At 41.9% G+C, this 26,144-nt stretch overlaps 1 protein-coding gene across 1 annotated transcript in view; it reads right to left on the minus strand.

Annotated features, from left to right (window-relative positions):
• The window catches only part of Myo1d (myosin ID), a 300,654-nt gene that overhangs the window by 107,700 nt on the left and 166,810 nt on the right, over positions 1-26,144 (minus strand). The window contains exons 17-20 of the mRNA XM_005076975.4: positions 22,892-23,115; positions 8,845-8,989; positions 8,051-8,155; positions 2,353-2,466 (exon numbers count right to left, since the gene is read on the minus strand). Coding sequence (XP_005077032.1) covers positions 2,353-2,466; positions 8,051-8,155; positions 8,845-8,989; positions 22,892-23,115 — 588 coding nt within the window. The remainder of the gene's footprint in view (positions 1-2,352; positions 2,467-8,050; positions 8,156-8,844; positions 8,990-22,891; positions 23,116-26,144) is intronic.

A 26,144-nucleotide genomic window follows, 5' to 3' on the forward strand; every position in this document is an offset into this window, starting at 1 on the left:
TGGACAGCAGGTATACATATACACACATTCACACACATATACACACAAATACAAAAACATAAAAAGGAAGACACTTCAGTTTAAAGAGTTGTTTAACTAAAAAACAAAACAAAAACAAAAAACAAGTTGTATCATGACCTTAAGGGTTCCCCTTAAGAGAGATAACGGCAAAGAAATAAATCCCATTCCATGATGATTTATTTTTGTTTGGTTTCATACCTCCTTAGACTTTGACAAAGTATAATTTTCTCCCTCATCTATCCTCCTATCCCTCCCACTCTAAGCCTGCAGGCTGTTAGGCTTAAATTGTGGCTGATATATAGATTGCAGGTCTTGGCTAAGAATGTTATTTACCATCTAAAGTCTTTTCTTAGCTTCAATCCATTGGCCTTTCTGTTGAAAGGAAATGAGGTTTATGTATGTGGTAGGGTGGGGGTGAAATGGAATGGCACCACAGTGAGTCAAATCCCAACCCCAACCAACGACATGCCTGTCCATTAATGCAGGAGCTATTGAGCACAGCCATGAATGCTTGGTCTCTTTTGTCCCTTACTACCAAAAGACCTAGGAAGTCATAAAATGAAGCCACAAACCAATATGCTTCCTATTTCTTTTTCCAGGGACCAGAGGGATTTAAAATAATCTTTAAGTAATACTCCTCACAGACCCTAGCACTGTGTAAATACAGACTTCCTATTTAAGAACTAGAAAACAGAAAAATAGCCCCACAGATGAAAAGACCCAGTAGTCTAGTAGAAGCTTTCTAAAGAATCAGAACACACACATATAAAATGTACACTGTTAAATAAAATCCCTGAGCCAAATGTGGTAGTGCACACTTGTAGTCCTGGCTACTCTGGAAGATCATATCAACTCATGAGTTTCAGACCAGTAAGACCCTCTCTCAAAAATGACAACAACAACAACAACAAAATGAAATTTCACTTTGAGACTCAAAAAGATACCCAACAAATTTCATGTTTCAGATCAAAATTATTATAGATTTGAAAACCTAGGTATGATAGTTAGCTACAGAGTGGACTTTGATCAGAAATCATACAACTAAAAAATTAATGCTGTAAAATAATTGGTAAAAACTAACATTTAGGAGCTATATGAATCTAATATTTAAAATAGTAGTAGCTTGGGCTGAGGAAATGGCTTACTGTACAAGAATGAATACTGAAGTTTGAATCCTCAGAAACGCACGCAAATGCCCAGTAGGCATGGTGGCCCACCAGTAATTGAGCCTCTGAAGGCAGAGATAGGGCATCCTCAGAGCAAGATTAGCTATATCAGTGAGCTGTGGGTTTGATTGAGAGACCCTACCTTCAATGAATAAGGTGGGAAGAGTGTCTGAGGATGATTCCTGACATCAACCTTAGACTTCCACATGCACATACACACGTGTATGTAGCACACACACACACACACACACACACACGTATATAACACACACACAGAAAAAATAAGTAAAAGTAGTAATATTTCCACAAATTAATATCCTGTTTTCTACTTGATTTCATGTCCATAAAAGTTTTTATAAAAGCAGAGCTGGGAGATAGCTTAGTAAGTATACAGACCTGAGTTCAAGCTCCAGAACTGATATAAAGAAGCAGGGCACAGTGGTGTATGCTTATAATCCCAGCACTAGGGAAGTGAGACAGGAGGATCCTTCGGGGCTCATTGGCCAGCCAGTCTAGCCTACTTGGTGAGCTCTAGGTCAGTGAGACCCTCTCTCCAAAACTAAGGATGGCTCCTGTGGAACAACATCTGACCTCCACATGCACCCTTGCCTACATATATGTACCCACACAGACACACACCATTTATAAACTAAATAATAAAATGCACCATGTATAAGTACATGTATACAGTATGTTACAGTAGGAATAGATGTCACATAGAGCTATTGTTCTTATTTTTAAAAATGCTTTAGTTACTCTATCAGAAACTCTGAATCCAGAACAACTGCTCTTTTTGTGTGTGTGTGTGTGTGCACATGTGTGTGTGTACACATGTGGTTTTTAAAGGCAGGGTTTTTCTGTGTAATAGCCTTGGCTCTCCTGGCACTCACTTTGTAGACCTGGCTGGCCTCAAACTCCCAGAAATCTACTTCTGCCTCCAAAGTGCTGGGATTAAAAGGCTTGTGCCACCATACCTGGCACTGAACCACTGCTCTTAGGTTTAAAAAATATTTTACTTTATCAGAAACTTTGAATCCTCTTTTAGCAAACTATGCTTTGGTACAACACAAAATTGGTTTGGGGACATAGGGTCCCCAAAGCCACAGAGGTTGCCCATCAGCCTCTTGTCTACGAAACAGGAGTCTTATACTTGATGCACACTTACGTTGTACAGAGGGATAGTTTTCATCACTTTGTACTGCTTAGTGGGATCCATTTTATACAGGTGACGGTCAGTGACAAAAATTGCTCGGTCTTCTACCTTACTAAATCGATTCACCTGTAAGAAAACAAACAAATAAGCCACAGTATCTCATAAAAAAGGATCCAAGTTGCATTTAGAAATACCTAGGTTCAGAGGTGGCTGACCATGGAGATGAAATCTCAGAAGGTCACCATGGATGGCACTCTATAACTTCAAGGAATAGCAGTTTCCAGATGTGTAGCATTTGGCAATACAATTTTTTTATAGCTTAATAGGGAAAACACAGCAAATGTAGAAATTGGGGACTAGAAATATGAATTCTAGACCCCATCAAGGGAGTGAATAGAACTACCCACAGACAGGGAGAAAAGTTCCAGTGATATGAATGTAATTTAGCACAACTAAAGCAGACTTGTCATTGAAATGCCCCAAAGATTATTCTTCTATATGGACAGCCTAGAGTCTATAAACTTTGTTTCTTTTTCTATTGATAATTTAGTAAAGATGAATATATTCTTTAAGAAAAAAAAGGTTCAGTGAATCACCTGTCTGATAAGGGACGTGTATCTAGAACAAATAAAGAACTAATTTAACTCAGTAACTATCAGATAATCTAGTCGATACCATTTATGCCAGAAACCCTGGGCTATCATAAGGAGCTGAGATTAGTATTAGGGGATGAGAGCAATAAGCAATAAATGAAAATAAAAATATGAAGAAAACAAAATGATAGTATGAAAAAATATAATTGTGTTTCTGCAGAGCACTACTTTACCAGACAGATGGTCAGAGAATGACCTAACTTACAGATACTTTGTTTTCCTAAGAGATAAAATGAACCAAGGTACATTGCACAAATTGTGACTAGTTATTTGTTAAGATATTTCAGATAATATTTTAATCAAGTTACCTGGATTAACATTTAAAAACAGGTTTATTTATTCATATATTTATTTAATGTATGTGTGTGCCTATGTGAGTTTATATGCACCATGTAGATGCAGGTGCCCTTGAAGGTCAGAGGGTGTTGATCCTGTAGAACTGGAGTTATAGGTACTTGTAAGCTGAATGATATGGGTGTTAGGAACTGAGCCTGGATCCTTTTCAAGATCAGTATGTGCTCTTAACCTCTGAGCTCTCTCTCCAGCCCTGACATTTTTCTGAGCCTCTACAATAATGTCAAGTTTGTCACTGATTGAGAAAGGCAAGGAGACAAAAACCAAATGAGCCCAAGGAGCCTCTACCGTGATAGAAGGCATACTGTAATATACCATGTCCTTAATATATACATACTCAGCCAGGTGGTGATGGCACATGCCTTTAATCCCAGCACATGGGAGGCAGAAGTAGGCTGATCTCTAGGGCAGCCTGTTCTACAGAGTGAGTTACAGGGTTCAAAGCTACAAAGAGAAACCCTATCTTGGGAAAAAAAAACCCTAATGTATATATATCCTCTATATTCTTTGCACACCACCTCCATTCTTATTTCCAAGGTAACAGCAAAGAAATGGGTTAATTTGAAAACACTGCTTTGGTAGGATATTCAGATAGTTTCATTCAGGCATGGTAGGACAGTGCACTATGCATAGAATGTAGCAAACTAAAATCAAACTTGACATGGAAATTTACCTTATCCCCTTTGTGTTGGTTTTAACAATCAATCAATTCTTTAAACATTTATTCTATAATAAAAGCATATTTTTTAGTCTTCAACCTGACATCAAGTTGTGCTCATGACTAAAATAGAATCTACGTGATAAGCTTATAGTTTGTGTTCTTGGAGGCATAGCATCTGTTTTTGCCAGGACAGACAACTGGTACTTTCCAGAGGGTGGAGATCCACAGCACTTGCTTTATGCAGAAGTTTATGAAAGAAAGGGTTCCATGGTTGCTCTGACTGGATAAATACTGCAAACTTCAGCTCCCACTGTGATATCTATAGACTAGAAAGTTATCAAAGGTTATGAGAATTTTGCATTTAAGCAGTATGTTTAATCCAGCATTTCCACAGTACATTTAATCTATGTAATCCCAGTAAAACAAATACTTATTGATATTCAACAAAACACTGGTTAACCACTATGACAGCCAGTTTGGAGAACATTCATTATCATTTTCATCAACCTTATACTATGTATAACAGAGAACATCTAGCATAGAATCTGATTAAAAAGTAGAAATAATGCACCTCATCTTTTGTGGAATCGTATGGATAAACAAACAAATGAGGTACAAAAGAACATAATTTTAAAATCCTGTTACACAATCTCACAAGATAATTTGAGTTGAGACAAAAAGGGCCACATGTTCTTTTGATGATATATGAGTTAATCTAAAAACAAGGAAAAAACCCTCAGAGCAGAAATTGTACTGAAGCAGTTCAGAAATATTCTCTCCTATGAACAAATTGCCCTTTCTACAGAGACTAACAAATATTTACCTTCTGTTTCAGCAACTCAAATCATCTTAAAACACAGATCAGGTAAGTGCGAAAGACATCATGTCTAACAGCAAAAAAACCGCTGTAGATTGCTTAACGTGGCTCTATAGACACAGAAAGGAAAACATTCGACATACATAGGTGGATTCCTGCTTAACATCATTACAGTATGGGAACACTACTTTTCTTTCACATTTATTTTCTCAAAGTAATAGCAAAGTTGGATTGCAGACTCAGAATTAGGTAAGATTTCACCTTGCTTCTCCTACCCAAAGTTAAAATCCTCACCCCAGGAAAAAATCCCTAGCCTTCTGCTCTCCCTAAGCACTTCAAGGCAGCTGTTCAGTGGTTTCCTCAGGGGGTTGGAGATAAAGCTGCTCCAGAGTCAGAGCAGAGGAAGCAGAGTGGTGAGAGGAGCTATTTGCAGTAGTCTCTCACCTTAAAGAACACTTTTAATAACTGCCCTTAATGGAAAGCAGCTGCTTCAAAATAATCAAAGCACGAAGAGACAGGCTTTTTAGAAGCATATCAAGTTTGCCTTGGTGTACTTTGGGATTGAAAGATTCTACAGAGGACATTATCTGAACAAGCATGAAGAAGAGTGAACTTAGAAATACAGAACCATCAATAAGAATTCTTCAGTTTTTATTCATCAGTACCTAGAATGAAAATGTCAGGCATTAAACTGTTCTCCCTGGAATGAGAGGCATCGCACCAGTCTTTTTAAAAGATGGCTGAATTCTCAGAGTTCTGAGTCTCTTCAACTGCTCTGCTTGCCAGATACCATGATATCAGAAATGAGAGAGTCGTGGGTACAGGAACATTCCTGTGTTGTATTCACAATCAGGAAACATGACTGAAACTTTTTTGTGTGGGTATGTACATCTGGATAACAAGTCTTCTCTTGTGTCATTAGCCCTAGGTATATTTAATAAAACAGAGTTCCTGAATTTCAGAGTTCAGAACTAGAATCTGGAGTGTAGAGACCAGCTGATGATAACTTTCTAAGTCTGCTGTCCTGTTGTTTGTATCACTTGGACTTGAACTCTTCTTTAGAATGTTCAAATGCTGACCATGACACTGAAAAATCTCAGACATTCTGAATGTCATGTTCAACTTGTACTTTTGTGCCTGGCTCTCAATATAGAGTTCACAAAGCCCTTGTAATAGGAGTCATGGAGACTGTTTGCTGAGACCAACGCATGATTAGAAGGCTGAATTTCCATTCAGTAGCTTTCCTCCCCAGCCACCTTCAGAGAGAGAAAGGTGAAAGACTACGGCTCGGGACTAAACTAATTACCAACAGTGATTTAAACAATTCTGGAGTTACAAACAGTTGTGAGTTACCATGTGGATGCTGGGAATGAACCCTGGTCCTCTGGAAGAGCAGCAGTGCTCTTAACCACTGAGCCATCTCGCCAGCCCCCTGTATTCTTTCTTGACTTGTTAGCAACAACTTGTTCTCTTACATTTTTGATTTTGCTAAGATATGTACAACAGTTATAATGCTTGATTTTCTACTGATACTATTCTACTCTGTGTAGAACATAAAACCTTACACATTTCCTTTTCTCCTTCCTGCTTGAATGATGTCTTCTAACTTTTCCTTTAGTACTCACCCTTAGACATGCCCGAAAAAGTCATTATCACTGTAGTTCTTTTGTTAGTTTTTTTTTTGTGATAGGGTTTCTCTGTGTAATAGTCCTGTATATCCTGGAACTTGCTCTGTAGAGCAGGCTGGCCTGGAAGTCACAGATATCCCCCTGCCTCTACCTCCTGAGTGCTGGGATTAAAGGTGTGTGCCAACCCTGCGCAGGATCACTGTAGTTCTTGAAAGATATATTTACTGGGCACTCAATTCTAGGTTAACAGCTCTTGCTTCAATACTTCAGATCCTCCCTCTCTCTCTTTTTAAAGACAGCATCTAGGGTCTTCAATGCTATTCACATGGGTGCCACATGAAGTCAGTTAGTCGTACGATCTTTTTTTTTTTTAATGCTTTATTTGGATTGTGTTTTGTTGTTGTTTTGTGTATGTGCCGAAGGTGCATATGGTAGAGGTTGGAGGACATCTTTGTGGAGTCCTTTATCTTCTTTCACTTTCCCTGAGTTTCAGGGATTGAGCTCACAAGACACCAGGGTTGGGTAGCAAACACCTTTCCCAGCTGAGCCATTTCAGTTTAAATCCACTAATCTTTCTTCTTCAAGGTCTAATCTAATGTTAATCCTATTGACTGCATTTCTCTCATATTTTTCATGTTTATAAGTTCAACTGTAAGCCATTTAAAAATCTTCATGGTATTTATTAAACATGTGCAAACTTTCCCCAAACTTTTTGAATATATAAAACAGAATGTTTATAATTGCCTCAATGTTTTTGTCTGTATCTTTTTGGATGACTGAGTTTTCATTTCTGTATGAATTCAAGGTCTTGTCTGTGAGTTTGTTGACTGGATACTGGGCATTCTGACTTTTACCTCTGGATGCTGGATATTTCTATAAACATTTTTGAGCTTTTTCTCATGTGCTATTAGGTCACTTGGAGACCTTTGATGGGTTAATCACTTCCTGCACTGCTGCTGATCTCTGTCAGTACTCTCTCTACCTGGTGCTCTTGAGGTCCAGCTTGGCTGGAGAGTTCAGGTGTTGTGTGACTCAACTGAGCACCAGCACTAGACCTCCTCTCCTTTGGCGGGGGGGTGGTCCCTGCTCAACCCATAGTGGCTTCCTTCTGTACCTGTCTAAGTCCCTCCAAATTCAGTTTTTAAAGTAGCAATAACACTTGTGTAAAAGGTAGCAAATAATAAACAGCAGACTGGTAGTTGCTGTGAAGGATACACATGCAGTAAAGTACAAATTCCTGACCTCAAGGAAGCACACAACCTGTTTAAAAAAGAAATGCTGACCAAGTTGGGCATGGTGGCACATATCTGAAAACAGATTGGAGAGGCAGAGGCAGGGAGATTAGGAAGGAGTTCAAGCCTACCCCTGGCTACATAGTGATTCTGAGGTCAGCCTTGGCTACATAAGATCTTGCCTCAAAAATCAAATGAAAAAAACTGTCATGTTAGCCGTTTCAACACATCCTCAGCACAGATGGGCAAAGCTCACTGGTGCTGCACCCAGATGCATGGGACTACCAGATTTCACTGCAGCCCACACATGTGTGCTTCCTCTCAGTCTTCTCCCTCCAACAAAGTCTGTTTCAAGAACTTCTCACCTTTCGGACATGACAGGAGAAGAGGACGTTCATATATTTGTCCTTACGTTTCAGTTCATTAGCGACTGGCACGAAAGTGCCTGAGGTCTGGGGTGTATCTGACTTCTGAAAGAACAAAAGAACAACAGGAGAACTCTTAGACTGTAGGTGCTAGGCAACGGTTTAGTATATTGCGTTAGAACTATACCTATACAAATTCCCAGCATTCCTTTTACCTTCTCCCCCAGATGTTAGATTAGTAAAGGGTGCACCATATTAAAGGTCCCATTAAAGACTTTAAATCAGAGAAGATGAAATAGAGCTTTGGGAATAATATAAAGGATGTAATTAAAAATGGCTGCTGAAGCCGGGTGGGGTAGCATAACTTTAATCCCAGCACTCATGAGACAGAGGCAGGTGGATCTCTGTGAGTCTGAGGCTAGTCTGGTCTACAGGAAAGCCAGAGCTATGTAGAGAGACCCTGTCTTAAAAAAAATGGCTGCTGAATAATTCAAGGGAATGTTGAAGTGGTAAAGGGCCAGGTTATGGAATATGCTAATATATGTGGATACAACCCTCTTTTCAGTAGATGATGCATCAGGTAATGTATATTTAAAAGCAACAAAACCTTCTAATTTAGTACCTCTCAGAGAAATTATTTAGTTTCTTAAAACATCTCTCTGTAAGGTATTGATTTTGTCTTATACTGTTGGGGCTGGAACCCAGGCCTCTAGCATCCAACCTCTTTTCTGTAAATTCTTAGGGCAACAAACTTTGCACAGCTGCATGAATCCACACTGTTCTTCTGGACTTACCGAGGCAAGATAGTTGCCTTCCCAGGCCCTCTGGAGCCCAAGGTCTGCCCTTTGACCTTTCAACATTTCCATGGCTGCAACCTTTGCTCTGACCTGGGGAAGGTCTGAAGCAGGTATGGTCTTGATGAGTTGGGATGCTCTCCATCTACAAGCAAATAAGATATATAGGCCTTAGATACTCATTCACTCCCCAAAGGGTTTCAAACTGTCATTAAGTAGCATGAAATAATTGTATGCTATGCTAAAGGGATAAAATGATTATAAAAGATATATGGAAGTTGGCAAAACAGTTTTCTGTAGATAGAAATTTGTAGCAACTTCTTTATTGTCTGTGTGCTCTGAAGTGACTAGAACTCAGTGGCTTCCAGCTTTTACAATACTAGTTGGGCACAAAGCAACCAGACATCCTAAATACATTGAAGTCCAAACCTTCCTGACTACAACTCAAACAACAAGATCTGTGTAAAATTGAAGATCTCAACAGTCTGAAATCACACTTCTGGTCCCAAGCATTTTCAATATGAGACACTAAACCTGTGTTAATTGGTAGTGTAGGGAAAAGGGACCAGCTAAAGAAACACACCCTGAGCTAAGCCAAAGAAACACACTTTGGCCCGGCAACCAGAACCAAAGAAATGCACCCTGACCCTGAAACCAGTGCCAAAGAAACACACTTTGTCCCTGGAATGAGAGCCAATGAATGAGATACACCTTGGTCTTAAAACTAGAGCCAAAAGGCTAAAAACGACATGAGAAGGAAACACACTTTGGCCCTGAAAACAGAGCCAAATCTGACCCTAAGCCTGTGCAGAAAACTAGCCAATCCTTGAGCAGGAGCTCTAGCCAGTCTGAGCTCAGCATTGAAATCTGACCAATGCCCACCCTGGAAACCCTATATAAAACCTGTGTCTGCTCAGCTTGTGGTTGTTTGTGCTACCTGGCTGTCCCCTGCAACCCTCCTGGATTCTTCCCTCCCAATAAATCCCTTGGATGAGCTTTGGGTGAAGACCTTCTTTTGCTGTGGAGCAGAGACAACCCTGGGCAGAGCAGAGCGAACGGTGCTGTAACATTTTTGCCTGAGAAACCTTCCCCTGGCAGAGCTGAGTTGTTACACTTGGCTTTCCACTCTCTCGGGAACAGAGCTGAACTGTAGCAACTTTGCCCCTGGAAACCTTCTCCTGCAGGAGCAAAACTGCTACACTGGGCAAACATGCCCAGCTGGAAGACCCTCTCATGCGGGAGCAGAGCCGATACATTGGGGAAGCCTTTCCCTGAGGCAGGGGTGTAAGCTACTATGCTTACTGTGGCTTATGGTATTGCTTGGCTACCAAGCTCTAGGATACCTTTCCATTTGAGCTGTGTAACACTCAGTATTCTGTGACTCCCGAGTGGCAGAATACCTGTCCCATCCGATCCGTCCAAAATGCCTACAGGTAGGCCACAGAAACATGGATTCTTCATTCATCCAACAGTGTCCTAGGTACCATGAAAGTACATGAAAGTACAGGTCCTGTTCTATGTAGGGGAAGCACTGCTAAAAGGAAAATAGTCGAGAGAACTTTCTTCCAGGTGCTTTTAGGATTAACAGACAATAAAAAAAAATACATGCAGATGTGTGATGGGGATTGGATATTTGCTGTGGAGAGAAACAACAAGGAAAGAGGGCAAAGAGGGCCTTGGAAGGAAGACATGGGTATGGTGGTGTTTACTTGAGTGGCTAGGGAGGGTCTTTGGACAAAAAATTACTGTGAGGAAAGGAATGATCCTAACAGAATAAAAAGAATCAGGCATGATGGCACATGCCCACAGTTCATTACTTAGGACGATCAGAAAATCAAGGTCATCCTTGGCTACAGAATGGAGTTTAAGGATAGTTCAGGTTATATGAGACCCTGTCTCAAAACAAAACAAATAAAGCAGAGAAAACAAAGTAACACAAATGGAGATTCCAGAAAGACAAAAACAAACCCAACAATAACATTGGAATCCCTTAACACACATCCCATAGAATCCCACAGAAGAAATTTTTTAAGATAAGGGGTTCATAAACTACAGCTTGTTTCAAATCTGGCTTGAGGTCTGTTTTTAAACTGCTTGTGAGTTAAGAAGAGTCTTTACATTTTTACATGTTTAACAAAACAAAGAATATGTGAGAGACCATATGTAGCCTGCATAGCCTAAAATACTACAGGCCCTTTACAGAAAAAGTTTGCCTGACTAGATGAATACAAATGGCAAGAATCATTCAGAGAGCTGGAGAGCGGGAGAGAGGAGAAGAACAAACAGTATTTTCATGTATTCATCAACTATGACCCTTGTGAGGAGGCTGGAACTGTCGGTCCCATTCTTCCCAATTGTCACTGTATCCCTGGAAGCCTGGCTAGTGCCTACAAAACACCAGGTGTTCAGTAAATATTTGCTGGATGAGCAAATTCAATTTTATAGAAATTAATCAGTTCTAGACTTAAAATAAAACACCAAATCTAAAAAGAGGCCGGCTCAGGCCAGAGTACAATATGAAATTAATCACTATCATTTGCAGTCATCACAAATATTGAACAGGGGGTATAAATTGGTGCAGCTACTATGGAAATCAGTGTGGAAGTTTTCCAAAATAGAACTACCAGATGAACTAGCTGTGTCACTCCTGGGCATTCACCCAAAGGATTCCACATCTGACTACAGAGATACTCGCATATCCATGTGCAGTGCTTACAACAGTTAGGAAATGGAATCTAACTAGATGTTCAACAACTCATGGATACTGAAGATGTGGCTCTCTCTCTCTCTCTCTCTCTCTCTCTCTCTCTCATACCAGGATTTTATTCAACTACAAAAAAAGTGAAATTTAAGTCTGCAGGAAAATGGATGGAACTGGAAAATATTACACTAAGTGAGAACGAAGACTCAGAAAGGCAAATGTCCATGTTATTTTTCATATCTGGATCCTAACTTTAAATTCTTAGATTTATATATTTAACATGGCGTGTCTGTAGAGGTGAGGAAGCCAGAAAAGACTGTGGTGAGGGAGGCTTTAATGGGGAGAGGTAAGTAGGAGAATACATGGGACATGAAAAAAGAGGGGACATACTAGGGGCAAAAGGCTTAAATGGGGGATGGGAGAGTGGACTGGGCTAACAAAAATTAAGGATATATATAAAAAGAGCAATGGAAATGCACTACTTTGTAAGATAATTTAAAAAATATAATAGAAAGTGAATTTTCATGAAGGTGCCCTATAGGTGTAGAAATGCTACTCACAGAGGACATGTATTAGCAAGTGAAACTTCAGTGCCAGGTGCCAGGTATGGGATGCCTCCACATGATTTATCAGTCAAGGAGGTTCCACGCCTCCCCCATCAATAACACAGGATATTGCTGTTTCTCAAGGTTGCCCACCCCAAGTAGCTGGTGATCCTACTGCTGAAGACACTATACATTGGTTGTAGGACATAGAGACATGAATTTGGAACTGACTGAGAAACTTCCTTTTATAGTGCTAGAAGGTACTATGCAGGCCACTGGGGAGAAAAGATATCAATGGTCTTACCCAGTGTGGGAACCTACATGCCATAATACTAATCTGCTAGGCAAAATCTGTCCACTAATCCAAAAATGGCATTGACTATTATGGAGGCAACCAACCACTTTCTGATTGGATTTGAGGCATTCTCCACAGGAGAGAATTTATGACTACCACTGTTACACTTGATCAAAAGTCCATGATTGGGGAGGTAATAGAACCTAGAGGGGAACCCACTATTGTTTTCCTAAATGGTCTTGTTGTCAAATTGCTTTCTAAATATGTTTATACTCAAGATTTGTGTTGTTTTCAACTTCAGCTATAGAAATTTCTTTTTGCAGTGGAGAGTGGCTAATGCAGGCATTTATAACTGGTCAAGGTATGAAGATAAGTGACACTGAATGTAGGTCCTAAATGGGACATCTATATTACTCCCTCCCCACAAGGCTCAGGGAATTCTATGAAAGAAAGAGTGGAAAGAACATGGGAACTGAAGGATGAGGAAGAGTGCTGTGACATGCTGTTTTCTGGACATGACAGGGCCATTGTGTTTATGAACTCAGACCTGCACAGTATCAAGCCAGTCAAAATTCCATTGTGAATGTGGCAGGGGCTCATGAGGTCTTACCCCTAGCTAAGGGGCTACTGGTAGCTGAAGGCTATAACACATAAATCATGATGAGTACCTGTAATCACAGCACCTGTAAGCCTAGTCTGATATATGTGAGGTATACACACACACACACACACACACACACACACACACACACACACACACACAAGTTAACTAATTTTTTCCAAAGTTAAACAGCCAGTGTGGAGAGAGCCAAAATATAAACTGGGTTCTGGGGTCTATATTCCTTATCCCTCTATAGGGCTGCCTTTTAGTGTGTTTGTGTTTGTGTGTGTGTGTGTGTGTGTGTGTGTGTGTGTGCATGTGCACACTTGCACTCAAAAAGTAATAGGCAGAAGATTAGAAGGATATTAACAATATTCCTAGAGTGATTATCTCAGAAGAAGAAAAATAGGAGTGAATAGTACGGTGGATTTAGATTTTATATATAAGCATATTTCTCACTTAGAAACAATGAGTATGAATTTAAAAACAAATTAAGTACCTTTAAAATATGTAAGACATATAGACAGTAGATAGTGTTACTAAAAATCTTATCTGCATGTGAAAAAAGCTTGTCAAGGTTGAAAATTAATACTTTCAACATTGTATCTGACAACTGAGGGTTGCTTTCTTTGCTTTCACTAATTTTATATTGTATGTTCTCTTTATTGCTGCTCCCTGCTTTGTGGCACTGGGGATTGGATTATTGAATCTAGGATTTGTGAGAGCTAGGCAAGTACTCTACCACCTAGCCATGCCTCCAGCTCTCTTTTTACGTTTTGAGGTAGGGTCTAAGTTACCCAGGAAGTTGAGATTCTCCTACTCCAACCTCCTAAGCAGTTACGGCTGTGGGCCTGCATCAACAGGTCTGCATCTTATGGTTTTTATAAAGTGTAAATGAGATACATATTCATGAGTTTCCTGTCATGTGACTTCTCTATCTTTGGATATAGTGTATTAATAGAGTCGACTCTAATGAAGACAAAAATCTGATTTATCATACAATTAAAACTAGTTCTTCTATATTCAGAATATCAAGTAGTGCTTTTTAAAAGAAATTATATCAAATCACTACACTTGGGATGTTATTTTAGTTAATGTCATCAGATAATTATAGTTAAGACAGCACTAGATATCATCAGTACTTCATAACTATGGGATCTGCATCCTTGAGTTCAACTGGCCTCAGATGGCTAGTATAGTATAGTTAGGTCAATAATGGTTGCAACTCTGTTGAATATATGTAAAGATTTTCTTTCTGATTATTTGCTAAACAATACAGCAATAACAACCAAATACAGAACAATATTATGTGTTAGAAGTAATCCTGGTATGGTTTAAAGGATACAGGCTCTACTAAAATACTACCACATGGATAGATGTGGAGCACATGTCTTTAATTCCATCACCTGGGAGGCAGAAGCAGGTGAATCTCTGTGAGTTTGAAGCCAGTCTAGTCTATCCAGGAAGTTCTAGGACAGCCAGAATTACATAATAGAGACAGCCTGTCTCAAAAAAGAAAAAAGAAAAAGGAAGAAAGAAAGTACTACAACATTCTATGTTAGGAGCTTGAGAACCTAGTGTCTATAGGGGGCCTGGAGCCAATTCTCTGAAGACAATGCAGGGCAACTATCTCTGCTGCATACATGCTGTCAACAAATAAGCTAAAAAAATGAGGAGGAAGGACTCAGGCAAAGACAATCTCAGATTCAGGGCAGGTCACACAAAGATCAGTTGGGAAGGTCCAAATTTTTCCATGGGTATTTATTTTTAAAAAGTGTGGCCTAAAATAGTTGTTTTCTCTTTTGGCTGTACTTTAAAACCACAGGGGCACTGTTAAAGGCCTGGGCCCCATGCTCAGCCCCATCAAACAGAGTCTCTGGTGGGCCTAGGGCATCAGTGCTTCAGGAACTCCTCCTGAGTCTAAGGCACAGTTGGACTAAGCTGCTGCTGATAGGATCAATGTGACTTGCGAGTTTGAAGTATGTGTGTTGATTTTAAGAAAGTATTTATGTTTTTTTGCTAATGACAGGAAGTGGGGGACAGCATGCTGGTAGTTTATCTTAAATGTGGCTCAGAGCCAGGAGTTGTGGCATGCTGCTGTCAAGTGCTACAGGGAAAATACACTGATGGTTCCATTACTTTGAGAGGTAGGCAGATGCCCTTTGGTGTGAGGAGCCGCCCTCGCTATCGCTATTGCCGTTAGAAGATGGCGCTGACATCCACTGTCAGTTAGAGTTAACTGTCGCTGTCAGTTGGAGTTAACCGTTTAAACTGTGCCTCTCCCGTGACGTCATCTGGGGTGATGTGCAAACCACCAATCCCGGCTCTACACATCTCACTCGGAGCTCCTAGGCTTATATAAGGGGCTGGGTTTCTTAGCTTGGGGTCTCCCTCTAAGAAGCTGATCATCTATCTCTCAAGATGCATTAAAGCTTTACTGCAGAAGGATCCGAGTGTTCTGCGTCGTTCTTGCTGGCGAGACGGTAGCGCGGGACATCTGGTGCCGAAACCCGGGAACTCTTCAACATCGCCGGCGCCGCGGGAGACCCCTCGGAAAACGGGGCGGATTCAGAACTGCAGGGACGTAGGTTCAGAGAGGTATGCTTTATCCTGAACAACCCTTTTCTCGACTTTGGCCTTAGTTTGTCATCACCGTGGGACGGGTCAGTGGAGGCTTTGGTGCTAGTCCTGTTTGTCCTTCTCCTTCATCGTGGCTGGTGCTGACAGAACGGCGCTGTCCGTCTGGCGCTGTCCGTCTGGCGCTGTCCATCTGGCGCTGTCCATCTGGCGCTGTCAGTCTGGTGCTGTCAGTCTGGTGCTGTCAGTCTGGTGCTGTCAGTCTGGTAACGGAGTTGAGCGCGTTTTTAGATAAGCTGTCAGCGCGATGGGGTCGTCACAGTCAGTGGTTACAGCCTTACAGACTGTGCTAAAACAAAGAGATCTTAAAATTGCACCACGAACACTTCAAAATTTTGTGAAGGAGGTAGATAGAGTGGCACCATGGTATGCTTGTTCCGGGTCCCTCACTGTGGCCTCATGGAACAAGCTAGGTAAAGAACTAGACAGGAAGCATGCAGAAGGAGATCTCTGCTTAGGTACCAAAGCCATTTGGAAGCTAGTTAAAAACTGCTTGGAGGATGAGGCCTGTCACCCTGCTATAATAGAAAGTCAGGGAACCTTAGAGGAAGTTCAGGATAGCATGTCAGAAACTGAACGGAGTGAGAGAATGGGAGCTCGCAAAAGAAAAGACATGTCTAAGAAAAAAGGCCCTCCCCAGGAAGTTAAGAAAGGGGGAGAGAAAGAAGGGAGTTATCATTCACCCCTTAACAAATCTAAGAAAAAGAAAAAGCCAGAATCTAGTCTATACCCTGCAGTAGAGCTAGAAGCCTTGGAGCTAGATAATTCTGATTCTGACACTCTGGATTCTAGCGAAGAAGGTGGTCTAGAGGGGGAGGTGGCACGGTATGAGGAAAAAAGATATCACCCTGATAGACACCGGCCACTGAAAACAAAAATGAATGTGAGGCCACCGCCTATAAATCCGGCGGGCTCACGCCCCTCAGCGCCTCCGCCATATGAGCTTCGGCTGAATACTGGTACTGACTCCTTTTTACCTTTAGAGGAACGGAGAAAAATACAAGTAGCTTTTCCAGTATTCGAGAATGTGGAAGGCGGAAGAGTACATACCCCCGTAGATTACAATCAAATTAAAGAATTGGCCGAATCCGTTCGTAATTATGGGGTCAATGCTAACTTTACCACATTACAGGTGGAAAGGCTTGCTAATTTTGCCATGACTCCCACTGACTGGCAAACGACAGTGAAAGCAGTGCTTCCCAACATGGGACAATACATGGAATGGAAGGCTCTCTGGTATGATGCAGCCCAGGCACAAGCTAGAGTTAATGCCACGGCTGAAGATGAGAATCAGAGGCAGTGGACATTTGAAATGCTGACAGGTCAGGGTCAACATGCCCTTAATCAAACCAACTACATCTGGGGCGTCTATGGTCAGGTGTCGGCCGCCGCTATTAAAGCATGGAAGGCCCTCACAAAAGGGGAGAGTCCAGTGGACACCTTACAAAGATTGTCCAAGGACCCCAAGAGCCATTTTCAGACTTTGTGGCCAGAATGACAGAGGCCGCCAGTCGCATCTTTGGTGATTCAGAACAAGCTATGCCCCTGATTGAGCAACTTGTCTATGAACAAGCAACCCAGGAATGTCGAGCGGCTATCGCCCCTCGCAAAAGCAAAGGTTTACAAGATTGGCTCAGAGTGTGCAGGGAGCTGGGGGGACCCCTAACCAATGCAGGACTAGCTGCCGCCATTTTACAAACGCACAGGTATAGAGATTTATCTAATCGAAAAGCTTGTTTTAATTGTGGGAGAATGGGGCACCTTAAGAAAGATTGTCAAGCCCCTGAAAGAACAAGAGAATCGAAGCTTTGCTATCGTTGTGGTAAAGGTTATCATAGGGCTAGCGAATGCAGGTCAGTCCGGGATGTAAAAGGGAGGCTTCTGCCCCCTATTGAAGAATCCAAGGTACCCCAATGACCCATATCATAAAGAGGAAATTCAAGTTCTCTGTTCTAGCCCTCGGGGTGTATTTTCTATAAAGCAGGGAGATAGAATTGCACAACTGGTGTTGCTGCCCTCCCTCGGGGATGGAGAAACCTACACTTTACAAAAAAGGGCTATGGGATCTTCTGGAAGTGATTCAGCCTATCTGGCTATACCCCTAAATGAGAGACCTACAATAAAATTGTTAATTAATGGAAAAGAATTTGAAGGGATAATGGATTCGGGAGCAGACAAAAGCATTATTTCACTCCATTGGTGGCCGAAGTCTTGGCCCACTGTTGTTTCATCTCATTCTCTACAAGGTCTTGGATACCAGTCCTCTCCTGCCATCAGTGCCTCAGCCTTAACCTGGCGGGATGCTGAAGGCAAACAGGGATGTTTTACCCCCTATGTGTTGCCACTCCCTGTAAATTTATGGGGACGAGATGTGTTACAAGCCATGGGCATGACCCTAACTAATGAATACTCCCCCAGGCATCAGCCATTATGGCAAAGATGGGGTATACAAATGGTAGAGGCTTGGGTAGGCAAGAACAAGGCAGAATAAAACCCATTACACAACACGGAAATCGGGGTAGAAAAGGACTGGGTTTTATTTAGGGGCCGTTGAGGCTTCACGACCCATACCATGGAAAACAGAGGAGCCGTTATGGGTCTCTCAATGGCCTCTATCCTCTGAAAAATTAGAGGCTGTCACAAGATTAGTGCAAGAACAGGAACGGCTGGGGCATCTAGAGCCTTCTACCTCCCCATGGAATACACCAATTTTTGTTATTAAGAAGAAATCTGGGAAGTGGAGATTACTCCACGACCTGCGGGCCATTAACAATCAGATGCATCTTTTTGGCCCTGTTCAAAGAGGCCTTCCTTTGCTTTCTGCACTTCCTCAAGATTGGAAGCTTATTATTATAGATATTAAGGATTGTTTCTTCTCTATTCCACTTTACCCACGGGATAGACCAAGGTTTGCCTTCACTATCCCTTCTCTTAATCATATGGAACCAGACAAGAGATTTCAGTGGAAGGTACTTCCGCAAGGCATGGCCAATAGCCCAACAATATGTCAGCTATATGTGCAGGAGGCTTTGGAGCCAATTAGGAAGCAATTTACATCTTTAATCGTTATCCATTATATGGACGATATTCTTATTTGTCACAAAGAGTTAGATGTTTTACAAAAGGCTTTTCCCATGCTGGTGGCTGAATTAAAACAGTGGGGATTAGAGATTGCCTCAGAAAAGGTTCAAATTGCAGATACAGGCCTCTTTTTGGGCTCAAAGATTACTCCCAAAAATATAGTTCCTCAGAAAATAGAAATTCGCAAAGACCACTTACAAACATTAAATGATTTTCAGAAACTTCTGGGAGATATAAATTGGTTGAGGCCCTTTTTAAAAATTCCATCTGCTGATCTAAAACCCCTCTTCGATCTCCTGGAGGGTGAGCCTCATATCTCCTCACCCAGAAAATTTACCCCTGCCGCCCACCGAGCCTTACAGATGGTGGAAGAGGCCTTACAGGAAGCACAATTACAACGAATTGAGGAGTCACTACCTTTTAATCTGTGTGTTTTTAAGACAGCTCAATTGCCAACTGCAGTCCTGTGGCAACATGGACCATTACTTTGGATTCATCCAAATGCTTCCCCTGCTAAGATTATTGACTGGTACCCTGATGCTGTTGCACAGCTCGCGCTTCGCGGAATAAAAGCAGCTGTTACACATTTTGGCAGGGATCCTGATTCCTTGATTGTGCCTTATACTGCTGCACGAGTTCAGACCTTGGCAGCCACATCTAGTGATTGGGCAGTTTTAGTTAACTTCCTTTTCAGGACAAATTGATAATCATTTTCCAAAGCATCCAATTTTACAGTTTGCCCTAAACCAGGCTATAGTGTTTCCACAAGTGACAGCTAAAGACCCACTCCCAGATGGGACTGTGGTGTACACTGATGGATCAAAAACTGGTATGGGAGCTTATGTGGTCAAGGATAGGGTTATATCTAAACAATATAATGAAACTTCACCTCAAGTTGTAGAATGTCTGATAGTACTGGAGGTTCTTGAGGCTTTTCCAGGACCCCTCAATATTGTATCAGATTCCTCTTATGTGGTTAATGCAGTTAATCTCCTTGAGATAGCTGGAATAATAAGATCCTCCAGCAGAGTTGCTAACATCTTTCAGAAGATACAAGCTGCCTTGTTAAATAGGAGATTTCCTGTTTTCATTACCCATGTCCGAGCACATTCTGGACTCCCAGGTCCCATGTCCTTAGGGAATGACTTAGCGGACAAGGCTACAAAGCTGGTGGCCGCTGCCTTGTCTACCCATGCACAAGCAGCAAAAGAATTCCATAAGCGCTTTCATGTGACGGCTGAGACCTTGCGCCGTCGTTTTGCTCTATCCAGGAAAGAGGCTAGGGAAATTGTTACTCAATGCCAGAATTGCTGCGAATTCTTACCTACTCCCCACATGGGAATAAACCCACGTGGCATTAGACCATTGCAGATGTGGCAGATGGATGTTACTCATATTCCCTCTTTTGGAAGGCTTCAATATGTTCATGTTTCTGTTGACACCTGTTCTGGCGTAATGTTTGCCACACCCCTAACAGGGGAAAAGGCCTCATATGTGATTCAACATTGCCTTGAGGCCTGGAGTGCTTGGGGAAAACCCAGAATTTTAAAAACAGACAATGGACCAGCATATACCTCTCAAAAATTCCGACAGTTTTGTCGGCAAATGGATGTTACCCATCTAACTGGCCTACCTTATAACCCTCAAGGACAGGGCATTGTGGAACGTGCCCATCGTACACTCAAATCATATCTGATTAAACAAAAGGGGAGTATTGAGGATGTTCTACCCTCGGTACCAAGAGTTGCTGTATCCATGGCACTTTTTACCCTTAATTTCTTGAACTGTGATGCCCAAGGCCACACTGCGGCTGATCGCCACAGTTTAGAGCCTGATAGGCCAAAAGAAATGGTAAAATGGAAAGATGTCTTGACTGATCTCTGGAAAGGCCCGGATCCTATTCTTATAAGATCCAGGGGAGCTGTGTGTGTTTTTCCACAGGAGGAAGAAAACCCCCTGTGGATCCCTGAAAGACTCACTCGAAGAGCTCCTTCACAACTCCAGAATAAGAAGGATGGAGGCCAAGTGGGTGATGAAGACTCTCCTACTCGGGATGATGGTTCCTAGTATGATGGGAGAGTTACGGTGGGCCATCATGTCTACCTTCCCCTACCGATGCCAGTGATGCAGAATGCCCAGGTGTTCCCTAGATTTTTCACAAATAATAGAGAGTTGGGGCTTGCCTTTTTGCCTTTAGATCCTCAGATACAGAGTTTTCAGGATGAGAGAACCTTGTCATTAGTAGGAAGCTTGTGCTTTACTGTGATTTCTTCATTAAAGGATAATTTTATTCATATGGATCCAGAAAGATCTAATGCTAATCCTTTTGAATTAATGGAAGCTGTACTGATCTTTCTCCTATGATAGTGAGAAGGGACAGATTACTTTTGATTGGAAAGGGGCATTAGGCAACAGTCTGAGTGAGGGACAGAGCTCTGGATCATCTGATTGGTCCTCCTCCAATGTTAAGTATACCCCTTTTAAGAGAACTAATTATTCAGCTGCCCTTTATTTGGGTTGTGAGTAATGATACCTTAGGTAAGAATCAGAAAGAAATAAATTGTTCTGCTTAGAATTGTTTTTATGCATTATGCTGGGATGCTATTAAGCACCCTTTTGCTTTGGTAATGCGCATGCCTCGATTTATTCCAGCTCCTGTTGAGGCGCCAAGTAATTTGAGTTTGTTTAGGGAAAAGCGAGATTTTTGGGATCTCTGCTATTATTGTGGGCCTGATAGCCACCGCCGCGGTTACTGCTTCGGTTACCGCCTCGGCCCTTGCACTTTCTGCCACTGTGCAGACAACTCAAACCATTAATGAACTATAGGCCACTGTGACCATGGTCCTAGATAAACAGGCCACTGCCAATTCTCAGATACAAGGAGGCCTGATGTTGGTAAACCAACAGATTAATTTGGTTCAGGAACAATTGGATATATTGTGGCAGATGGCCAAATTGGGATGTGAACAAAGTTGCCTGGCCTTTGTGTCACTTAGTACAATATGAGAATTTTACAAGAGCAGCTAACCTGTCAAAAGCTCTGTCTCAACATTTATTACAGAATTGGACTTTTGAGTTTGAGCAGACACTCCGTGAGTTGAGAATGGCGATCCTGCAAGTGAATTCGACGCATCTGGATCTTTCTCTGATGGAAGACCTCTCCCCTGGATTTCATCTGCATTTTCTTATTTTAAGGAATGGGTGGGGGTAGGATCATTTAGCCTAGTTCTCTGCTGTGGAATAGTGTTGATGCTTTGGATGGTGTGTACGCTCAGAGCCCAAACAAAAGGAGAAAGTGGTGGTGGCACAAGCACTTGCTGCCTTAGAACACGGAGCATCCCCTGACATTTGGTTAACCATGTTAAAGCAATAGGTCGCTGGCCTCCCAGCTCTTGCACCCCACGAGGCTAGTCTCATTGCACGGGATAGAGTGGGTAGGCTTCAGCAGCCCAAGGAGTTGCAAGGCTAAGCACTGCACAGGAGAGGTCTGCGGTATAACGACTTTCTCCTGGGAGATAAGTCATCTTGCATGAAGGTTCTATGTCATGATCTCCTTCCCCCAGAAAAAAGACATCGGACTGGTCAGGACTTCCTCTGGGGATAAGACCCTGGAGAGGAGCTTTGTACATGTTCCGAATTTGCACATGGGGATTTGACCTCTATCTCCACTCCAAAGTTGTGGGTGTCCTATTGCTTCAAAAATAAATGAATAGGGGGAGATGTGAGGAGCCGCCCTCGCTATCGCTATTGCCGTTAGAAGATGGCGCTGACATCCACTGTCAGTTAGAGTTAACTGTCGCTGTCAGTTGGAGTTAACCGTTTAAACTGTGCCTCTCCCGTGACGTCATCTGGGGTGATGTGCAAACCACCAATCCCGGCTCTACACATCTCACTCGGAGCTCCTAGGCTTATATAAGGGGCTGGGTTTCTTAGCTTGGGGTCTCCCTCTAAGAAGCTGATCATCTATCTCTCAAGATGCATTAAAGCTTTACTGCAGAAGGATCCGAGTGTTCTGCGTCGTTCTTGCTGGCGAGACGGTAGCGCGGGACACTTTGGAAACAAAATCAATCAAACACAAGACAGAGGGAGAGGCGAATGTCATAGCAGCAAAGAGCTGAGCCAACACCATGGCCTAGGATTTGGGAGTATGCCACTGTACAGGAATGTGGCACTTGCCAAGTTATTACCTATTAAAAATTGACTGCAGAGCCTCCTCGAAACGACGCAGGACTTTTGGCGGGGTTGGCCACTTCACATGCTTCCCGTAGTCTCTCATGTTCCTGACGCCGTGGAAACGTCTGGCTACCTCGTGGATGTATGACTTCACTTTATAGCGCCTGTAGTACCTAATTATTGTCAGTGCTGCCTTGGTCCTCTTGTACCGCATTCGGGCCAGGGTGCCACGCCACACCTTCAAGACAGAAAAAGAAAACCAAAAATGTTGCTGGCTGACTGAGTAATAGGTGACTTTAGCATTACATTTGGTTCGTCTGCTTAACCAGCTCCACTGGCAACCTTCTCGGTCAAAGAATGAGAGACAAAGTCTTTTGATTCCAGCTGCCACAAAAAAAAAAAAAAAAAAAAGGACCTAGACACTCATAATTCTACAGAGAAGTGTGTATGGTATTTAAAGCAGTTTAAACTTTATTGTCACGAAATGAAGAAAACCAAAATGCAAGTATCTGTAGATAGATAAATATTTTAGGAAAGCTGAAGTCAAGTAAGATGAGTCAGACCAAATGCCATAAGCATCCACAGTGCTTCAGGAAATGGAGCTTCACACGGAAAGCCACTTTGGGTTTGCAACCGGATTTACACAAAGCCTATGCTCCCACTCTCTCTAGGCATGAGATAAAGTCCTGAGAATTTATATATTCTAGGGGCAAAGGGCCAAAGAGATCATCAATATATGAAGTTTTCCTGCATATTTCAGCAACTCAGAAATTAATCAGACAATATATAAACACCAAATTTGTCCAAGCATCAAATCAGAAATACTTATTTTTTTCCAAGATCCTGTATCCAGGTACTCCTATTTTGCAGTCTCTTGAGCAAAGCTGAATTTGATGTAATCTTTGACTGATCAACGGCCTTTCCCCTATACATTCTCTCAACCACCAAATTTGCTTTCTTCCCTATGATTTCCCTTTTCTGTTCTTTTCTGCTACAGAGTCTTGTGACCTCAAATAACTAACCACTTTTTCTACTAGATGCTATCCCAGATCTCCCTTGCTGTTCACTGCTATTAACCACACAGCCCCGTCCTTAGGCTGCTTGTATTATTTCCCTGACCTGAAAGGGACAATGGTTTCAACCCTGAGTTCAAAGCCTACAGTTTGGGTTTTCCAGTTTCTCTCAGGTTTTCTATAATTCCTCTTGAATCCCCATCTGTGCCCCCCAAATTCTCCTAAGACTCATTTGCACTGGCTCCTTTATTTAATTGTTTTGAGCCTGTCTTCCAGCAGACTCAGTGTTCACCACGTGCTGGTAGTGTTCTCCCTCTGCAGCCTGCGGCACTGTGTTTGCGCACAGATTTGTTTGCATACCACATGGGAGGAAGTTATCAAGGGAGCCCATTGGGTCAAGAAAAACCGCAATACATAAAAGAAACATGGTGTTTGAGCAACGTGCGATGGGAATCCAGAGTTCATGTGTCACCAGTACTGGAAGACAATGAGGCGATGAAAACCTCGTTCTTTCACGTGGCATTGGAACAGCAGCCCTTTTTAGTCTCAGCGAGTGGCTCCTTCCTGTAGCCGAATGTGCTGTACAGATGGCTGTGCTACGCCCCCACCCGAGTGCTAAAATAAAGGCCCCTTCTTTGGTATCTTGAAAAACCAAAGGAACACAATTAGAGGGTGGAAGTATGTGATTCAATTTCTTAGACAAACACATTTTTAAAGTTTCATACTGTTTGTGGCTTTGCTCTTCAGAGGGGAGAAATTAAGATTTTCTGGTGCCAATTCTACATACAAAGTCAATCTTTTAATTTCCAAGAAGTATTTTATAAACCTTTTTATTAAACAGTTTTGGTTAGATTCTTTAAAAACATTCCAGGAGTGATTTTTTTTAAATTTATTTGTTTTGCTTATGTATTTATTTATTTATTATGTATACAGTATTCTGCCGACATGTATGCCTGCTGGCCAGAAGAAGGCACCAGATCTCATTACAGATGGTTGTGAGCCACCATGTGGTTGCAGGGAATTGAACTCAGGACCTTTGGTAGAGTAGTCAGTACTCTTAACCTCTGAGCCATCTCTCCAGCCCCCTCCAGGAGTGATTTTTAAGTTCATTTGTGTTGTTGGTTTATCTAGGGTTTGGATTGTTGAAAAAATAGTACAAAACTGTTTAGAATAAAAGACAGTAGCCCCTTCCCTGACACCTTACTTCTCTACCCTGCATGTTCATTCTTCACAAACTATTTAGCTGGGACCCATTGTCATATCTGCAGATAATATACACATACTGTTCGGTACCAATTGTAAAAATTGGACATTTATCTCTCTCACCACCACTCATTTCTGTCATTTCAGTAGCTGTCAAAGCATTTTCAGTGTTTTTACATATACCATACACTGAATAATTCACACACATATGTACTGCATTATATTATGTATGTCACATAAAATGGGCTTATTGGACAAGGGAATATGGTTATTCTCCCATTACCTTATAAGTTTGCTTTCACTCATCATTTAGAACTACAGGTAAAATTTCTAAAACCTCTGATTTAACTTTTTAGTATACCTTGTGTTATCTTTTACCAAATGCATTTAAAACTTTTACCAAATGCCTATCAAGTGATCAGTGACACTTTTCAGATCAGCGGGCTCATCCACAGAATTTTTTTCTTGGGGTGTTCCCTGTGACCTTATGTTTCTTTGGCTGTTGCACAGCTCCTGTCTTGGGGCTTTACAAACCACTCTTCCATACTGGCTTCCTGATGCTTGGCTTCCTTCTCTGCAGCAGTTTTCACATGGCTGGTAGGTTTCTATTCTCTTTATTATCCTTGGAAGTACAAAGTAGTTGTTTGAATATCTGCTTCTTGGGGTGCAGGGGCAGAGTAGCTGATAGGGTGCTCTGGGCACAGACTGTTTCTGTCCAAAGCCTGGCGCACTCACAACTGAGGAGGCATGGGCGGGTCTCTTCACCTCTCTGCACTGCAGACTTCTTACCTGTAAGGCAGGATGGTAATGGTGTTTACCTCAGTGCCGTGAGGGCGAATAGAAACATGGAGGCAGGGAAACAGTGCCTGGACATTGTCAGAGCTTGCTAGGCCCAGCTGCTAGGACTGCTTCAAAGTCTATTCTGCCACTGGCAGGCTGCAGGACTTTTTTTCTTTCTGTAAATGCAGACTTTTTTTTCTTCTGTCACATGTCAATGTGACCTGGAAACTCTTTAATGAATGTAAGTCATTCAATTGTCCACACTCAAATA

Source organism: Mesocricetus auratus, unplaced genomic scaffold, assembly GCF_017639785.1.
Source record: "Mesocricetus auratus isolate SY011 unplaced genomic scaffold, BCM_Maur_2.0 Super-Scaffold_100007, whole genome shotgun sequence".
Taxonomy (NCBI): domain Eukaryota; kingdom Metazoa; phylum Chordata; class Mammalia; order Rodentia; family Cricetidae; genus Mesocricetus; species Mesocricetus auratus.